This window comes from Pan troglodytes, chromosome 14 (assembly GCF_028858775.2).
Source record: "Pan troglodytes isolate AG18354 chromosome 14, NHGRI_mPanTro3-v2.0_pri, whole genome shotgun sequence".
NCBI classification, from domain to species: Eukaryota; Metazoa; Chordata; class Mammalia; order Primates; family Hominidae; genus Pan; species Pan troglodytes.
Window position 1 is genome coordinate 34,985,856 of NC_072412.2, and position 19,536 is coordinate 35,005,391.

Here is a 19,536-nt window from a genome sequence, read left to right on the forward strand (position 1 = left end):
GCCCCTCAAGGTTCAAGCGATTCTCCTGCCTCAGCCTCCTGAGTAGCTAGGATTACAGGCACCCACCACCATGCCCGGCTAATTTTTGTATTTTTAGTAGAGATGGGGTTTCACTACATTGGCCAGGCTGGTCTCAAACTCCTGACCTCAAGTGATCCACCCCCATCAACCTCCCAAAGTTCTGGGATTACAGGTTTGAGCCACCAGGCCCTGGCCTATAGCCCAGATTTAATCAGAGAAAGTGAGAAATGTTTTTTAGTTAAGACTGAACATCCTCCACAGAGCTCAATATTAACCTGTCAGCTGGACAAGCTCAGTTCTTCCAGGGGAGTTTTCCACGCAGCAATTCCAGGATCACTCTGTCATTTTGTGGAGGTCCTCTTCTCTATGTGTGGGTGGTATCTCTCTTGAAGGGAGAGACTTTCCCTGACATCCTGGGGAAGGGATTATCTTCAGAAAGAAATTCTCTTTTCTCCCAGGTGACTGACTCTCTGAGGCCAGGCCATTGCAAGGAGGGAGAAAAGGAAGTTGGCATCTGGTACTCTCCTTTGTTCATTGCTCTTTTGGTCTACACATCAAGGTATCTAAAAGGTCTGCTCTTGGATTGCAAGGACACTGATGGACATTGCTACTTGGAGGCAAACAGGGAGGTAGAAAGGAAGTCATCTCTGTCATGCCAGTAAATGAAGATGAACAAGTCATATCTTTCCCTCCATATTATCCAGAGTCAAATGATTTTCTGCATTTACTTCCTTTCTGTTTTCCAAAACCCCCTGCTTCTCAAAGTGTGCATTGGAATCAGCTGGAGGGCTTGGGAAACTCCAATTTGCTGGGCTCTAGCTCCAGAGTTTCTGATTCACTGGTTCTGGAGAGGGAGCTCAGGGCTTTGTAGTTCTAACAAGTGCTCAGGTGATGGTGATGCTGCTAGTTTGAGAACCACTGCCCTCACCTACTGTTTCTCAAAATGTGGACCACGGACTACCTGATCCTAATCACCTGGAGTACTTGCTGAAACACAGGTTTAGGTCCTTAGTCAGAATCTCAGGGTGTGGGGGTTCAGGATGACAAACTTTGCCAAGTTCCCAAGTGACTCTCATGAGCTCTAAGCTTTGAGTCTACTGTCTCATCCTTTAGCAATGCCTCATTTTAGGGCTCTATCCTATCTTCATGAGCAGTGTCATACTAAGGGAGGAGTTCTCAGCTCACCTTTAAACTACAGAGGCAAACAAGATGCATCTCAAGTGCCAGCGATGCTCTGAAACGTATTTCCTGACTGGCTATGATGCAGGCTATGCTGTGAGAAGGAGGCATTGGCAGCCCATTGATGCCACCCTAGGTTGAGAGTCAGAGGGGAAGGTGGTCTTTGGAGATCTGTCTAGAGAATAGCAGTAATTGGTAAAACTCCAAGGGGAAGGAGACTCTTAGAGAATCAAGGAGGGCTGGGTGGTCTAGCTGGCCCCTGACCTATAATGATCCACCCTATTGAGAGTTCCTTCTTAGGCAGCCTCAGCCGAGAGCTCTTTTCACACTCCCCCTAGCCCATGCTGTTGAGTAAAAGAAGGCCCCCAAGTAGGCCCCAGAGGTCTTTATTCTTATTTATAAGAACTTCTTGTCTTCATGAAATCAGGTAACAATCACTTTGACATTTGCATCGTTTAATAATTCCCAGTACAATTTGTGTCATTTAATAAATAATTCCCTTTAATAACGATAGAGACCCTTCACCTGAGACAAACAAAGAAGACACTTTCTAACTGACTTCATGTCAGTTTTAAGACCAAAAAGGAGAAGGTAGGGTTGAGGTGCTCATCTTGTGCATACACAGCCTCTCCAACACCAGCACTAGAACCCACTGAGAGACAGGCTCAGGCCAAGGTCACTGCAGCAATCCCTGCTCCACCCTCTCAATCTCACTACCTTTAGCTCCAGAGCCACAAAAGGAAACTGAGGCCAGAGCCAAAAGTGTGTTTAATAAAGGTTCAGCGAATACAAATGGGAAACTCTTCATAGGCCAATCTCAGGTAGAATAAATGCTTTAACAGAGACTTCCAGAATCTGAAAGATTAACTTCGGTGGTAGAAAGGATACAAGATGATAACGTTCTTCTATTTGTGGGCAAATCTGGGTTTCCTGAGTCTTCACTAACTACATTTTTTGAAGCTCAGTGCTTTTTCTTGCAGCCAATATGCTAGACTCCAGCAAATCTGTTCAACCGCTCTAAGATGTTCTAAAATTATAAACCGGAACCTACACTCGCTTAAAAACCTCACACTCTAGGCTTCACACACCCTCTGCTCATCCTGTGTCAGGAACAAGGCAATTTCTTCAAAATCCCCTCTGCTGCTTTACCTGAGCTGGTGGAGGCAGGGGACTTGCTACGCCTGGACGGTCCTGGGCTCTTGGTGGTGCTCCTGCGGGATGATGAAGCTATTTTGGTGTAAGAAGTGGACTTCACCACTCGACATTCTGGGGAAAGAACAAAAACCACACATCATTATGGGGTAATGGCACACACACACCAACTCAAAATGCACAATAAACCTGGAAGTAGAAATATACGACCATCCTCAGTCACATCTACTTCCCACCAGCTGGGTTCTTGTCTATGTCAATGAAACCAAGAAAACAAAGAGGAAGGACAGGGTGGGCTTCTTAGACATGGAAGTAAATAATACTTCAATCCCCCTAGGTTACACTCCTTACAATAATATTTTGGCTAGATTGGGAGTGATATAGGCTAATAAAGAGGTGTTTTGTTGGGTTTCTCTCTACTCACTCCTTGAGTTATCTGTATATGTGGGTCTCTTGGGATAAACTGTTGTTGCTTCCAAGGAAAATGTTAGAAGAAAGGTCAACCTCATAAACCAAGAAATGTGGTGGTGGAAGATTCTGCCCACCACAACAGGACCAAGTTTATTGTCATGGGTCCTCACGGAGATAGTTGTGGGTCTTTATGATATGTGGGAGATGACAGCATTTGCTTGGAAGAGGTAAAACTGGTGAAGAGGTGGTATTTCCCTGCTGCAAGGGCATCCTGCCAGCCTGTGCCACCACATGAAGCTGCCACAGATTTTATACTGTGTCTGTGAAATGGTTTGTGGCTTGAGGATAAGAAACAACTTCACTTTCATTAGATTTAAATTCTCAGTGTTCATGTCCATTATATTCAATGCTGAACATCTTAAATGGCAGAGAGCTTTCTATTTCTCTCTTAGTGAGCTCCCTTGACCAATTATGATGCTGTGCAAACCCACATATCTTGTTCTTAAGAAACTGCTTCTAATAATTAACAAAAAAAGTATGCTTGTAAGGATAATCAATGTTCACTGTAGATGGAAAAATATAAAGCATATTTTAAAACACCCCCAATAACCCATGATCAAATGATACTTTATTTTTGGAGGGGGGTATACAAACTTCTAGAATTTTTGTCTATGCATTTATATATTTCAGCATTAGGATTTGTTCATATGTGTTGATCTGTTACCAACCCTTTTCACAATACAGTATCTTGTGAGCATTTTCACTCTGTTATTTAATGGCTGTTGAGCATCTGACTGCATGGAATACCATAATTTACTTAACTGAATTCCAACTATTGAATATCTAACTTGCTTTCAGTATTTCACCGTTATAAATAATTACTCAATGACACCTTTGTAAATGAGTGTGCAGTTATCCTATCACTCCCTTAGGACAGATTTAGTCCCTGGCACTTGACATTTAGTTTCTAGTAGCCAGAAACCAAGGGCACACTGTGGATGCTCAAAAATATTTACCAACCCTTTTCTTTTTAAAAAATTATAAATTCAAAATTAAAAAAATAGCAATAGCTATTTGTTCTTTCCCCTTCAATATCACTACCTTTGTGATATTGTTCTTTCCCCTTCAATATCACTAACATTTTTAATAGTGTAAGGACCTTACCATAGCTTTTCTAAGCTTATATAAACACATATATACATAGCCAGGTTTTTGTTTGCTTTTTATAAAAATGGCAAGATAGCGACATATTTTATACATTTTCCACACTTAAATATTATAATCATCTTTCTTGGTCAATCCATAGCAATCAAAACTGTTTTTCTAAACCCTGCATCATATTTTGTAATATGTTTATATCACAACTTATTCAATCATTCCCCTATTGATAGAAAGTCAGGTCACTCCTTATATTCTAATTTCTTCTTTATATTTTCCAACTTAAATAAAAAATTTTAGAGACAAGCCGGGTCAACATGGTGAAACCCTGCCTCTACTAAAAATACAAAAGTTAGCCGGGTATGGTGGTGGGCGCCAGTAATCCCAGCTACTCGGGAGGCTGAGGCAGGAGAATCGCTTGAACCTGGAAGGCGGAGGCTGCAGTGAGCCAAGATCCCAAAAACATAAATAAATAAAAATAAAAAAATTAAAATTAAAAAATTTGCTGAACAAAGTGGATTTGGTGAGTTCAAAGAGAACTTCTTAAAAGCTCTGAATGATGCCCTCCAGAAAGTCCAACAAATTGTACTTTTTTTTTTTCCCTCAAGACAGAGTCTCGCTCTTGTTGCCCAGGCTGGAGTGCAGTGGCGTGATCTCGGGTCACTGCAACCTCCACCTCCCGAGTTCAAGAGATTCTCCTGCCTCAGCCTCCCAAGTAGCTGGGACTACAGGGCGCCCACCACCATGCCCGGCTAATTTTTGTATTTTTAGTAGAGGTGGGGTTTCATCATGTTGGCCAGGCTGGTTTCAAACTCCTGACCTCAAATGATCCACCCACCTCAGCCTCCCAAAGTGCTGGGATTACAGATGTGAGCCACCGTGCCCGGCCTCAAATTGTACTTTTATAGACAATGAGTGGTCATTTGCTGGGTCCCTCACTGAGGTTAGGTATTACATTTTCAAAAAAGCTTTGCCAATTTCTAAACAAATATTGGATTTCCTTTCTTGAAATCTGAATTGGTTTGATTGCCAGTAAAGTTGTACATTTTTCCCACACGCATATTAGCCATTTGGATTTCTTCTTTTGCAATTACTTATTTATGTCCTACTTTCTCTTATTGGTTTGTAAGAGTGCATTCTATATGAAAGTTTAACACTTAGTCTATCATGTTATAAATATTTATTGTTGTAGGTAGTTGTTGAAATATGTTAGCTTTTCAAATGTGGGGAACCTTTTTAGTATGGTAGTTTTAAATTAAACTACTTTAACTTTTCCATTATATATTTTAAATCCCATTTTACGCTTTAGTAACAAAGAACTCATAATCATTCCAGATCTCATTCTGATGCCTGACTTCAAAATTTTTCTTCCCTATCCACGCAACTTCTAATTTTCTAAATTCAAAACATGTTTCTCTCTCTTATATATTCTGAATTGCTTTATATAAACATCGTTTCCTATTTTTTTCTAACATCTAAACTAACAAAGTAGTTTAAATTGTTTAGTAAGAAAAGATGTGAGTTTATATGAAATACAGATGTTATAAGACTAGAAACAGGAGATAAGTCATGGAGGAGAGTGTCTCCTAGAGAGTCTCATGAATTGAAATGGGGAAAAAGAAGAGGGAATATTAAAAAAGAAGAGGAAGCAAATTCTGCCTTGTGGTATTTCTTCTTCCTCCACTTGTTTTCATAGCCCAAAGCAAAGAGAAATGAATCAAGGCATTACAGAGCCTGCCCAGTCTTTCCCAACAGTTACTTGGGCCACTGTCACTGTTCTGGCCTGCCCAGTGACCCTGCAAGATATTTCTGTTTTTTAAAAAAAAGAAAAATATATATACATACAGGAATATTGACAAAAATTAAAAGATAGGAGTAACCAAGAAACAACATTAACAATGTCAGAAAATACAATAGGAAAACCAGGACCGTTCCCATGGGACAGTAATGCCTGAGGTGTCCGTGGAGATTTTGATTCGCAAAACAGAGCTTTGGAACGTGCCAAGGAGATCTCAGATTAGCTCATGGCTCTGACCATGCAACTGACAACACATCCTGGAGTTTGTCCTAGCTTTGGCCTCTGCCTAGCCTTTTGGAAGTACACTAGCAACCAAACTGGAATGCCACAATGTCGCCGGCCCATTGGCATGCTTCCACGTACATTTTTATCACGTGGCCACTACGTGCCAAGCATCGAGAGCTGCAGGCATGATGGAGAACAATACAAAGTTTTGGAACTCAAAACCTTTACCATCTGGTAGTGGTGCATAGAGTCTTTTCACCAGTGAGGCCTCTTTTTGCTAATTTTTATTTCATGGACCTCATGTTTGAAAAATGTTAGTTTATGCAACACATTGTTATTAAGTAACATTCAATTTTCTCATTTTAAATAAAAATCAAGATGATCATGAGGGCAGATGACCAGAACTTTTTGTTCCAGGTTATGAACATTCAGAGGTCACATAAATTTAAAACAATGATTTTAAAAGCTCAGCATCTAGTTAGCAAGAATGAATAGTTAAGATAGAAAGCTAACAGATGGTACACATTGTTCATAATATCCATCTGTGATCCACAATGTGAATTAAAAAGTTGGTTTTAGGGTTCATGGCATGCTGTTTGGCACAGGTGCCAGAGTTGCTAGCTGTGGCTATAACTACCAACCAGCAATCCAGGACACCATAATAGAACCAATCTTACCACACTCAGTTGACACTTTTCCAAGTACCAAAAAGAAACTTGGTATTTCTGTAAGGCAGCTCTTCTTATCAGAAGAAATGTAGGTATTTCATTAAGTTTTTGAAATATTGGAAAAGCCTGTGGCCTCTTATCATGCTTCCAAAGCTTCCCTTGCTTCTCCTGAACTGAGTTCTCACCATATTATTAATCAGTCAGAATTATTCATTTATTAGTCTGTCTCCCCAGTCCTATACTCCATTGGATACTAACTAGTTCCTGCCATATTCAAAAGCATGAAGTAGCTGCTCGATAAATATCGGCCCAAATTGCTGCTGATCCTATTACTACTTGTGTGAACTCTTGGTATTCACTGAACTAACCCAAACTCTCATTGTACACCCAAGAAAACTGAGTCTCAGAGAGATGAAATGACTTGCATCAGAACCCAACTCTCTTGGGTTGGTGGCTTCTTCACTAACCCCAGTGTCTGATGCTGTGGCCTAAGCAAGCTGTTCCATGGTGATGAAAGCCTGGGAAATGTCTATCGGTGTCCATGGTCAGGGGCAGACAAATGGGTGATGGTGCATCAGGGGAAGAACTGCAAGCAACTGTTCTCATATCAACATTAAATAAGAAATTCAAGATACAAAAGCTACCTGTCTATCAAATGTTTAGTATATCAGAAAAAAAGAGAAACAAACTGTCTTTCAGAAATGGAGTTATAATGAAGTAATAGCTTGGAGGATCATGGAGTCTGAAAGATAATTACAAATATTTCAACTCTCGGACCACTTGCCTTAAGGATAAGAGTGATACTTCATGAGTCATATTGTGGATTAGAATAATTCCAAAGGCTTGGGTTGAATAACAAAAACAGAAACAACAACAACAGATTTATAGTAACTGCGTTTTCTAAAATGGGTCAACATAAATCCAGCTGAAGAATATTGCAGTGTCAAGCCGTAAATTATAAAAAACAAAAACAAAAACTCCAACCATCTTTCCAAATAAAGTTTAGATTTTCCATGTTTTAATTAATTTAAATAGGAATTGTATTTTATAATGGTGAAAATGCAGTGAGGAACAAATGCTGCATGGCTTCAGAGAGAATGCCAAAATCTACATCAGCTGATAACCACAATTTTGAAACATTGTGAATAATATGACCTAAATGGCCAGTAATGTAGAAAACCTTTTTGTTCACACAAAGGACATTTTCATAGCCTCAGGCAAGGAAGAAAGCAGTGCCTTCCATTCCCCCTCTCACATGGGGGCATTTGCCTTTGAGGGCCATCACTTCTTTACTCCGATGTTTCTTGGCACCCCTATATTTCACTGACCAATTCTCTAAGAGGACTGTATTTCCTTTGGTGGTGGAGAAACTGGGTGACCCAGACACTCCTTAAGAAAGATGACACCGAAGGACTGTAGGTAAGCCACTTGAAGGAAGCTAACAGATGGTAATTTCTCTTGCTCCTAAAGAATGCAGCCTACCCAAAGGACAGGAAATCAGACCAAACTCATGAACTGGTTCTCTGATGAATGAACCTCCCATAGCATGCAAGCAAGTAAGCAACATTGAATTAAATCTCTGCTCTATTTAGTCCCTACATTCATCTGAGGTGAAAAGTATCATTCCCCACACGATCTATACTAATATTAGCTTTACAAATGTTTTGGGGATTTATAGAAGTTAAATGTTTCTCACCTTCACCCAGGACACGAACTCCTGAAATGGGCACTCTTTGATGGACAGATTTAGAGAGACAGCCCAGATGGTGATGTATAAGGAGGAGGTGGAACATATTCTTTGGCCACATTCCCGGTGGCAGGAGAACCTCCACTTAGAAAGATCCTCCCCCCACTCAGAAACAGTTGGTAGGTAGGCTGAAGTGTTATAGAAGGTGCTGAAGAATAGAAACAGTTGCAGAATTCCACCAAAGACACCAGTGGCTCACCTGAGCTCACACAGTGTTCATGCATTCAAAGGGGCCTACTTATACCTTCTGGAGAATCTTGAACAAGGCATAGGTGAAGTCCCTTGAGTGTCTAGACAGCCTTGGTGACATGCTGCATGTTGGCTAGGGAATACTCTTTGAACAAGAAATGGTTTTACTTTTCTAGTCTCTTTTTTGAAACCAACCAGCATAAAAGCACTCTTAGGCAGAGGCCTCTTAATATATCTCAACTCTAAATTCAGTTTTCTGAATTGTTCAGGAAATGGACAAGTTCATCTAGAAGAAACCATCATAAGCAGTAGATGCTTTGTGCTTTCTACCATACCCTGATTACAAAGGCAAGCTTCCTCTTAATTTGGCAAAGGTACAAAGCCTGTAAATGGAATAATATTCCTCTCTGTTGCTATATGCAAAAGAGAGTGAGGAAGCACATTCAGTTCCAGAGGCTTTTTATAAAAATGGCACAAAGTCAATGACAAAAAGAACTTGCAATTCTGATTCTCCAATTCTCCAATAAGTTGCCCCTACATGTTCACTTCCCTCCCCTTGGGAGGTGCCCTCCTAGAATATCAAGGCTGTCAATGGTTAATGAGTCAACTCTCTCCTTAACTCAGGAATATTCTCTCCTCCTGTCTCCATTCCAACTAAGTGGTGGTCCAGCTTCCTTCTGAGCACCCCCAGTGCCTGGGAGATTCACCACCTCCTGCCTCATGGTTTTGAATCTCAGTCTCCATCCTCAGTCTCCAGCTTGTCTGCCTGGTTGAGCTGAACAAAGCCATCCTGGTATAATGGACAACTAAAATTTACTTTCTATAGAAATGTTATGATTTTCATACTTCGCAGCAGCATTACAGGAAAATCCACATGTAGGCTTCTTGAGGAAAGGACGGGCCTGCATCTAGTAAGAACTGAGGCCCATCTGGTTTCTTCTACTCCACCCGTTTTCTGAGTGAACCCTGACACCATGGTAAGACTCCCATCCTACTGCCTGTGTGGTTTGAAATAACTGCTGCTTCCCCAAGCTCCACACGCAGCACGTCTGGAATAAAAGCAATCAAGATCAAAACACCCTAAAATACAGCTTTTAAAAACAAGGCATTGCAGTGGGGGGGAAATGGGGATGGTTAATGGGTACAAAAAATAATTAGAAAAAATGAATAAGATCTAGTATTTGATAGCACAACAGGGTGACTACAATGAAGAATAATTTAATTGTATACTTAAAAATAACTAAAAGAGTATAATTGGAATAAATGTTTGAGGTGATGGATACCCCATTTACCCTGATGTGATTATTATGCATTGTATGCCTGTATCAAAATATCTCATGTACTCCATAAATACATACACCTACTATGTAACCATAAAAATTACATCTTTTTGTTTTTTGAGATAGAGTCTTGCTCTGTCGCCCAGGCCAGAGTACAGTGGCACAATCTTGGCTCACTGCAACCTCTGCCTCCCAGGTTCAGGTGATTCTCCTGCCTCAGCCTCCTGAGCAGCTGGGATTACAGACACACACTGCCATGCCCAGCTGATTTTTGTATTATTAGTAGAGATGGGGTTTCACCATGTTGGCCAGGCTGGGCTCGAACTCCTGACCTTATGTGATCTGCCCACCTTGGCCTCCCAAAGTGCTGGGATTATAGGCATGAGCCACCACACCGGGACAAAAATTAAAAAATATATAAAACACAAAAGTGAAAAAGAAGGCATGGGACAGACTGAATTGGAGACAAAGGCATCAGCTGGAGTAACTTAACTGGAGAGTAAAGTCCCAGAAACTAAGATTTTAAAAGTACCTTCTAAAAATACAGGGAGGTATGTTTAAACCAGCACTTCCACTGGTCCACCACAACTTCCAGAACACCCAGCTCAGTGCTCCAGATGGCGCCCACGTGTTCCTCCACCTGCGCGGGGCTCTAGAGGCACTGCTGGGAGCAGAAACCTTATGTAACATCTGCAGAAGGCTTTATGGCACTGGGATTTTCTGTATTAACATCTCAAGAGTCACAGCTCAGATCTACTGTTCTGATAGTATGAATGATTCTCCTTTCCAAACACTTTCCTTTTCCCTAACAGTCACATAAGAGAAAAGTTCATCTTTTCCTACGTAACAGTGCAGAGGTCTGCAGGTGTCCTGAGGGATAGGCGGTTTAGCTCTGGGAGATTGCTTGGTAACTCAAGTTCCTACTATCTTATCTCTGTCAAACCTGAGTGTTCTCATCCACAAGGGTCCCAGTTGGTTTATGTTGCCTTGTCTGAGTTTCAACCCTGGGGGAAAGCAGAAAAAGAGGAAGGTTTGCAGACACCGGGCATGAAAAGCTGATCTGTTCCTTGTTCTACCAGAACTTAATTTCCTGAAATGAATACTGATCTTTCCTTTTTCCCACATGTCATTTGCACTTTTTTGTGCCAGTTGCTAGTGGTGTCCTTGGCCTCACCCACCAGATGCCAGTGCCACTAGATGCCAGTAGCTTCCCTAGTTATGTGACCAAAAACGTCCCCACACATTCCCAAATGTCCTCTGAGGGCATATTACCCCTGGTAGAGAACCACTGCCAATGTCTTCATTAGGCAATGTTTCCCAGAGGGGCCCTCAATTAACTCTTACATTCTTCCTCCATGCTGTTAATGAAACCATCACCAACCACCTGCCTGAGTCTCTAAACAATGCATTCGTATACTCTTTCTGCAGGTCTGGCAGACATAAACTGAGTTTCGGGCTTTACACTGTAGTGTAGTTGATGCAACTGACAATGCTGAAGGTCTTCCAATAGTCTGTTAAAATTGGATTAGTACCCATTGCTTAACCATCCTGAGAATATGGGAACATGGGGTCTTGGTTTCTTAGCTGAGAGTCTGGAGGATAAAGAATGTCATGGGGCAGAGGTTAGAGAAAGAGACTTCCACATTGCTGTGTGCGAACCCGAGTGTTGCAGAAGGGCCACAAGCATGGCCCGTGATCAGGCTGCCCTCTAGGTAAGGTTCTTTCCCTTCCAGGTACCACTTGACCCCTACAATGACCCTTTGGAAACAACTCCAAAATGGTGTTCCTCACTATTTTGGATTGAATGCAAGTACGATGCAAGAGATTATGCTTTTCTTACTTATTGAGATGTGGGGATTTTCAACCTTAGTCATTAAGCCTGGCAGTATTGCCTCAAAAACACAAACATGTACCCCTTTTGCTGATTTGCAGTTGGGGTCTTATCTTTCTGAATCCTAAATGCAAGTGTAGTTGGTACATTTGCTTTCCTCATAAGAACCCAACCTCATTGGCATTAAAACGTGTCCCAGAAGGCATCTGTTTTTTCTCTGCCATGGGTTCCCAGCTGGGCTTTGCTCAGGGTCTGCTGCCTTTTCATTGGCCAGTGAAGCTTCACCAAATCTTGACCTTTTTGAAAGTAAAGCAGTTATTAAAATTGAGAAGCTCCACTTTGGCTGGCTCTGAGCTTCTTCTCATAAAAAGCCCATGTGTCTTCAGTAAGAGGTTTGAATAAATCAAACATGCCAAGGGCCTGTTCTCCCACATGTCATATGTTCCACATTGTTCAGCCGAAATACAATGCCCTCTTAGTCTTCACTGATGTCTGATCACCTTGAGAGACTGAATATACAGATGAACAATGGCCAGACCATATAACAAAACAGAACTCTGGCTCATGACCTGCAGCAACATGCCAGGGAAAAACCCCCTTTCTATGACAGCCTACCAGAAGGTAGCACACTCTAAGTCAGACTTGCAGAAAAATCAATAACAAATTACAACGGTCTAGCTCTAGTAACATTCCAGGAAGCCAAACAATAACCCTTGTAACAATTGACCTTAAATTAGCCAGGACTTAATAAGTGACAGCATCCCTAATTTTTGTTTCTACTTCCAACTTAGCACCAACTAGAAAGGGTGAAATGTGCGTCTCTAACCAATCCCATAGAGTGCCCCACTTCTGGCTAGCCTGCCTACATCTTCCCCACACCAACTGCTTCCATCAGGGTGCAGGGAAAGCCTTCCCTTTTTTTCTTCTCTAAAGCACTCCTACTCCTCTGCCTGCCTTTGAGTCCCTGCCAAAATGCAGACAATGTTGGCTGACTCCTTGCTATAGCAAGCTCTGAATAAATAGCCTTAGTTTGTTCTCATTTGGTTGGTCTTCACTGATTTGCACAGCACACATGGCTCTCCCTTAGCTGACTGCAGCACTTGGCACTATGGCTCGGTACATTTCTCTTTCTGTTACTCATATGTCCAGTTCCTTGTGGCCACATTTATTCCTTGTGACACCTTGGAGAGTGGCACCCTGTCTCCCTGCCAGTCTGTCCTCTGGCACTTGGATAGACACCATTTCTTGAGCTGACCATAAAACAAAGCAGCTAACTTCAGTTGAGGGGCATGTCGTGTGAAATAGGCCCACCTTTATCTTCTAGAATCATGATAACAGTTCACAACGGAAAGAAGGTTGACTGCGGAAACAGCAGGTGAACATCTCCAATCTCACGCTAACGCTGGGCCTACACTCATTGGATGGACTCATGCACATAATGGTGCACATCTGAATTTCGATTTCTCTTTATCTTTTTTCCAAAGTGTATGCTTTAGTTGCTGTAACAAATTACAACAAACTTCATGGCTTAAAATGACCAAAATATATTTGCTCACAATTCTAGAGGCCAGAAGTCTGAAATCAAGGTGTTGGCAGGTCTGGAGTCTCTCCAAAAGCTCTAGAATGGAATCCGTTCCTTGTCTCTTATAGTTTCTGGTGACTCCAGGCATTCCTTAGCTTGTGGCCACATTACTCAAATCTCTGCCTCCATCTTTACATGGACTTCTCTGTGTGTCTGTGTTATTTCCTTGACCTCTTTCTTAGGTGGACATTTGTGATAAGATTTTGGTTCCCACCAGAATAACCCAAGATAATCCCCTCATCTCAAGACCCTTAACTTAATTAAACCTGCAAAGACCTTTTTCCAAATAAGGTCACATTTACACATTGAAACCTTTCAGTGACTACTGTTTAGCCTGCTACAATATGTATGACATCACTTTGATACCAGCCTGTCTTGAGCATTTTTATCAGGAAATCTATTGTTGCTCCACTGCTTAGAACCCTTCTAGGACTCTTTGTTGCTCTTCGAGAATATCCTTAGAGTAGCCTGTAAGGCCCCTCCCTACTTCAGCTTTCTGTCTCCCTTTTCTTTGGGTGCATTATTTTAGTTTCTTAACTGCACTAAGTAACCTCCTGCCTCTGGGCATTGGAATATTTATTTCCCTGCAAAAGGAACAATTCCCCAATACTGCCACCTTGCCTGGTTAACGTTCTGTTCATACCTCCACACTCAACTTAAATTCATACATTTTGCAAATATTTACTGAGTCTCTGCTGTTTTACGTGCCGGGATACTGTAGTGTATCAGTTGACAGGGTCTCTGCTTTTGTGGAATTTATACTCCAGCGGAGGAAATGAGCCTTAAACAAACAAAAACAAGAACAAGAGCTGAGTTTATAAGAACTTTGCCAAGAATTAAAAGGGTGATGTGACAGTGAGTGGCTGAGTGAGTGGTTTCTCTATATTGGTGGTCAGAGAAGGTCTCTTGGTGTTGATGACGTTGAAGCTGAGCTCTGAACACAGGAAGAAGTCAGCCGTGGATACACTGAAGGAAACAGAGGAAAGCAGGCACCAGATCAAGTCAAGATTGAAACAACCAAGTGAGGAACTTGGGTTTTACTCTAAGCAAGATGAGAAGTTAGGAGGGGTTTAAGCAAGGGCAGTTGCTGTAGTTTAGATATTTGACCTCCAAACCTCATGTTGAAATCTGATCCCCCATGTGGGAGGCGGGGCCTAATGGGAGGTGACTGGGTCATGGGAATGGATCCCTCGAGAATGTCTTGGTGCCATCCATGAGGTAATGAGTGTGTTCTCGCTCTGTTAGTTCCAGCAAGAGTTCTCCCAACATCTAGTTGTTAAAAAGAGCCTGGCACCTTCCCTTCTCCCTTGCCTCCTCTCTCCATGTGATCTCTGCACATATCAGCTCCCCTTCCCCTTCCACCATGAGTGGAAGTAGCTTGAGGCCCTCAGCAGATGCAAATGCTGGTGTCATGCTTCTTGTGTAGTCTGCAGAACTGTGATCCAAGTAAACTTTTTTCTTTATAAATCACCCAGCCTCAAGTATTCCTTTATAGCAACACAAATGGACTAAGACAGCAGTGGTGTGGTCTGATTTGTGAGTCTAAAAGGGAACTCTGGCTGGCGTGTAGAGGAAACATTGCAAAGTGGTTATTCTGGGTGAGAAAGGATGGTGGCATGGCCTAGGATGGAGGTGATAGAAACGGATAGAAAACAATGACTTGGAGATGATGAGGAGATCGAGTTCACAAAGCTTGAGGATGGATTGCGTAGGGGCAGGTAGACATGCAATCCCAGCTTATATGCTCCTTGTGTATGTACTGACGAGTGAGTCCTGCTGACAGCCTTGCACAGTGCAGTGGCTTCATGTGCCAAAGTGCAGGATAGACCGAGAGTCTAGAAAGGCCTACAGTCTTCCTCTAGGACAAAGGACGGACTTCCTAGCTCTTTAAAAATGCAGATTCCCTGCCCTTCCCTGAACCTACTATATTAGACTCATTGGAGGTAGAACCTGGGGCACTTAAAAAAATTAAAAACCCATGTGATCCCAATGGGGTGGATCCACAGACCAGACAGCTCTTGCCATTCTCCTGTGGATTGATAAGAAAATTACCAAGGGAAATCCAGAGGTTCAGGGTTTGAAGTAATTGTGCAATGTGCCACTTGGAAAAAAAAAAGGACTAAACTAAAAGCATGAGGAGATAAATTAGCAAGACAAACTGGTCTTGAAAAAAACAGCAAATATCTGTCCTCCTTCAGTTTTTATCCCAACTCAAATTTGCAAAAACAACCAACTATTATCCTGAGACCCAGTTGAAAGCAGACTTTGAAAGTGGAACAAGAGTTCATATATATTGTCAGCTCATGACCACCTGGCTTTAATTAGCTACAAGACGGGGAGGATCTGAAAGCTAGATAAGAAACAAGAAATAGATAAATTACTCAAGAATGGAGAGCTAGAAAATGAATAAGAATTCCTCCAAGAGAAAAGAAAAGGGAACAAAAGGAACTAACAACAATAAAAAGAGCATAACAATGTGAACTGAAATAAAATTTGATCACCGTCTCCTTGGGTAAGGCTCCTTTAAGCCTGACTTTATCCCAGTCATGCAGAAAAGCAAGGATAAGCATGCATCTTCGGTTTGGTGGTCCAATACTCAACCTACTCTAGCACATGCCCCAGTGGGTTGGGGTCAAGTGGTCTGGAGGGGGCTCCCTGAGAAAGTGGAAATGGTTGGAGTTTCTGGGGACCACACAGAGATGATAGTCAAGAACTCCAGGTGTGTCATTCACAGAAGGTAAGGGTACTGTTTTGGATGATGATTCGTCATAGTTTAGATTATAATAGGGTCCATTCTTATTCCATTAAAACAAAGCCACAGCCTCTGTGCTGCCCAATACCTTGGGTCACTTTGGCTAGGGACATTCTCTAGCACCTTGCAAGGTGAGCCTGCCTTGTTCAGGTCATCACCAGGTCAGCGAAAACAGGACCAGGATCTTGGTAGAAGGAGGGGCTCCTATATAAAGGAAGCTTCCAGAAAGGCACATACCCTTGTCCAGGTGTTCTGTGAAGTGGGCATCAAGCTTGATTGGGAACAGAGATTGTCCACCAGGAATGAGGTATCTGTGTTTGGCTAGAAGTCAGCCAAGCCTTTTCCTGAGAAAGACCTCCAACCTGAATCCACTTTGGTTAAATGAGGTAAGACAAGACTTGGGAAGATTATTTCTCCAACCAAAATCATCTCAGAGCCTGCACTGTCATCTTAGGGACAATAAAAACAAAATTCTCCCTTCAGACTATACTAGAACAAAAATAAATAAATAAACAAATAAAAATTCAAGTGGGAAACCAAGAACAAAAACTCTAACTGTAAGGCCAGGAATAAAACATTCAGATTGTTGTGTAAACAAAGTAATCAGAATGCCATAATAAATGACAGGCTGAAGCTCTGTGCTTATTTGAAAGGGATCAAGTGATACTGAACAAGAGTGATGTAAACATACTCCTGAGCAAAGTCTCACTGGGATAGAATTTAATCAAGAGGTTTTACTTTCAAGAAATAAGCACAATCGCAGAGGCCAGGAAACTTAGCTGTTTCAGGGAATTGATGGGTAGCATAAATGTGTGTTTGGCAGAACACACACAAAAATCAGGCATTAAATTAGGCATACCCTAAAACCTTCAAATTCATATTTTTATTATAACTCAGGTTGCTGATTTGTCATCTAAAAATGAAAATGATCAGGGCCTTACCATGCAAAAGTAATGATAAAATAATGATTGTGTGGTCTGAAGAAATAAAACTTCGGGAATACTTTTGATTGCTTTTCAATAATAAATGATTACTATAGTGATGGTGATGTTCTGTACCTAAAATAATAGTACTGCCTAGAGGAGAGATGTAAAATTGTAGTAGCAGAAGTTCTCTTAGACAGCAGGGAAAGCTGCTAGATAAAGTGTGAATAGGTTCCTTTTTTTTTTTTTTTTTTTTTGAGACGGAGTCTCGCTCTGTCACCCAGGCTGGAGTGCAGTGGTGCGATCTCAGCTCACTGCAACCTCTGCCTCCCGGGTTCAAGCGATTCTCCTGCCTCAGCCTCCTGAGTAGCTGGGACTACAGGCACATGCCACCATGCCTGGCTAATTTTTTGTATTTTTAGTAGAGACGGGGTTTCACTGTGTTAGCCAGAATGGTCTTGATCTCCTGACCTCGTGATCTGCCCGCCTCAGCCTCCCGAAGTGCTGGGATTACAAGAGTAAGACACCACGCCCGGCGAATAGGTTCTTAAGAAAACTTTCATTTCTTTCCAAGGGGCTACTTAAAAATACAGCAGCCAATCGTGTTTCTGGGCAATGGTTTAGATACTGCTCTAAATATTGGCAGGCTTTAGAATTAATGACTTCTTGGGAGATTGCAGAAATATCCACCCTAAAGAAGAAAAGGACGTTAGAAAAAGCTCCCCCCGATGTTGCACAAGCAATGCCACTTTTCTAAAAGCGTTCTGAAGAGTGCCACATGTGAGATCCACCGGAGAAATTCAATTAAGTGCTGCATATGAATTAGTTTCTGGTGACTCAGTTATGCCTATGGGTTTCTAGGCTGCTCGTTGAAGAAAGCAGCATGAGAGAACTCAGGAAACAGGGATAAAATAAATTCTTTCCTTTTTATCATAACTCAGTACATGAACCAGACAACACCCACATGTTAGGACAGCTTTTGTGGAGTCTGTCAGTCGTTTTCCTGACATTTTCACTGCTCCAGAGAAAACAGAAAGTTAGGTTATTTCACTTAAAGATTAAATAGGATAAAACATTTAGAAAACCCGGAGACAAAATCTCACAGGTTCAATATGACTAAAAGGTAAATTTCTAGAAACTACACTTGCTAGGAGCTTCAGTAGATTCTAAGCTTCCCCATGGCCACTCCTCTTTCAGTCATTCTCTACTCCGCTGAGAAAGCAACTGTGTTTTTAGCTGAATTCCAACTGCCCTAAATGTTAGCTTGGAATCCAACTGGAAAGACGAAATAGTTCTGTGTTGCTTATATTTTTGGCAAAATGAGACTCTGTCTTCATAGATAAATCCAGCTACCTACAGTTGTCAGTCATGTAAGTGATATACTTGCTAACGATGCTACATGTTAGTAAATTGCTTGGGGAAATTACAGGTGATCTAAGTGCCACAGGTGACCTGTTTGAGTGGGCAGGGAGGTGAGGTTAGAACACCTGAAAATGTCTGAATCAAGTAGAAATGGACACTCTTGGTGAACATCTCAGTGTTAGGCTGGACTTGCATATTTAAGCAGCTCCAGTGGGTCTTTAAGTACAAGGTGGAACCCCTTAAAGCCGTTCACAACCAGCCAACATATCTGCCATCATATAAGTGACCTGCTGTCCTGTTCTCTGGATTTCTGGCTGCATGATCTGGTTGCTCACAATTCCCAAGGGAGGCTGCACTTGCTGCTCAGCCCTCTCCTGCCACCTGCCTTAGAGGAAGTTGCTTTCAAGGAAGAGACTGGGTGGGAAAGACTGATGAGGAAACGGGAATTTGGGAAATTCTGGTTTGAAGAGAATGGCCATTCGTATCATTTCAAAAACAAAACTTCTAGTTTCCTATTCTGTGAAAAACCAAAGGCAAACAGTTATCTAGGAACTGATCTTGTGAGCATAATTTAATCACCTATGTCATGTAGCTAGATTATTTTCTTAAGGACAGAGTTATACCAATAAAAATAGAAGCTTTCAAGCCAGACACTGTGGCATGCGCCTATAGTCTCAGCTACTCAGGAGACTGAGGTGGGAAGATCTCTTGTGCCCAGGAATTCAAGCTTGGACAGCATAGTAAGATCTTGTCTCAAAAAAAAAAAAAAAAGAAGGCTTCAGTGGAAAGCATGTTCACACATACATATGCAATGAAAATTTACAAATGAAAAAGTTCTCCTGGAGTCCAACAATTTCTAAACAATTCCTTCTTTTTATATTCTTTCACATTCATCCAAAGTAAGGCAGACATTTTTTAAGAGTGAATTAATTATCAAGGATAATTCTATGTGTCCTACTCTGAAAACCAGATTTCCTTTTCCCCACTTTTGCCAAAAAGTCTAGTATTTATTATCCTGTTTCTCATGTTCTCTAATTACTTGACTTTCCTTTTAATGAGAAGTATCCTTCCCACCAACTGTCTAATAAAATCCTTGGTTGTATTGTTTAATTTTAAAGCACCCTCTTCATGAACAATTTATCTATTTTCCCTCCTATTCCAAATGACAGACATTAAATTACATCTCTGGGTACATGTGATTAATCTTCAATTCCAAAGTGAAGAAAAGAAGAAAAGGTTAGAAACATCTAAACCCTCT

The 19,536-nt window shown here is 41.5% G+C and overlaps 1 protein-coding gene across 3 annotated transcripts in view; it reads right to left on the bottom strand.

The window, feature by feature from the left end:
- DCLK1 (doublecortin like kinase 1) overlaps positions 1–19,536 on the bottom strand; it is a 352,247-nt gene that overhangs the window by 97,261 nt on the left and 235,450 nt on the right. For all 3 annotated transcript variants that reach the window (XM_009426862.5, XM_522657.8, XM_009426864.5), the window contains exon 5: positions 2,350–2,466. In XM_009426862.5, the coding sequence (XP_009425137.1) occupies positions 2,350–2,466 (117 nt within the window). The remainder of the gene's footprint in view (positions 1–2,349; positions 2,467–19,536) is intronic.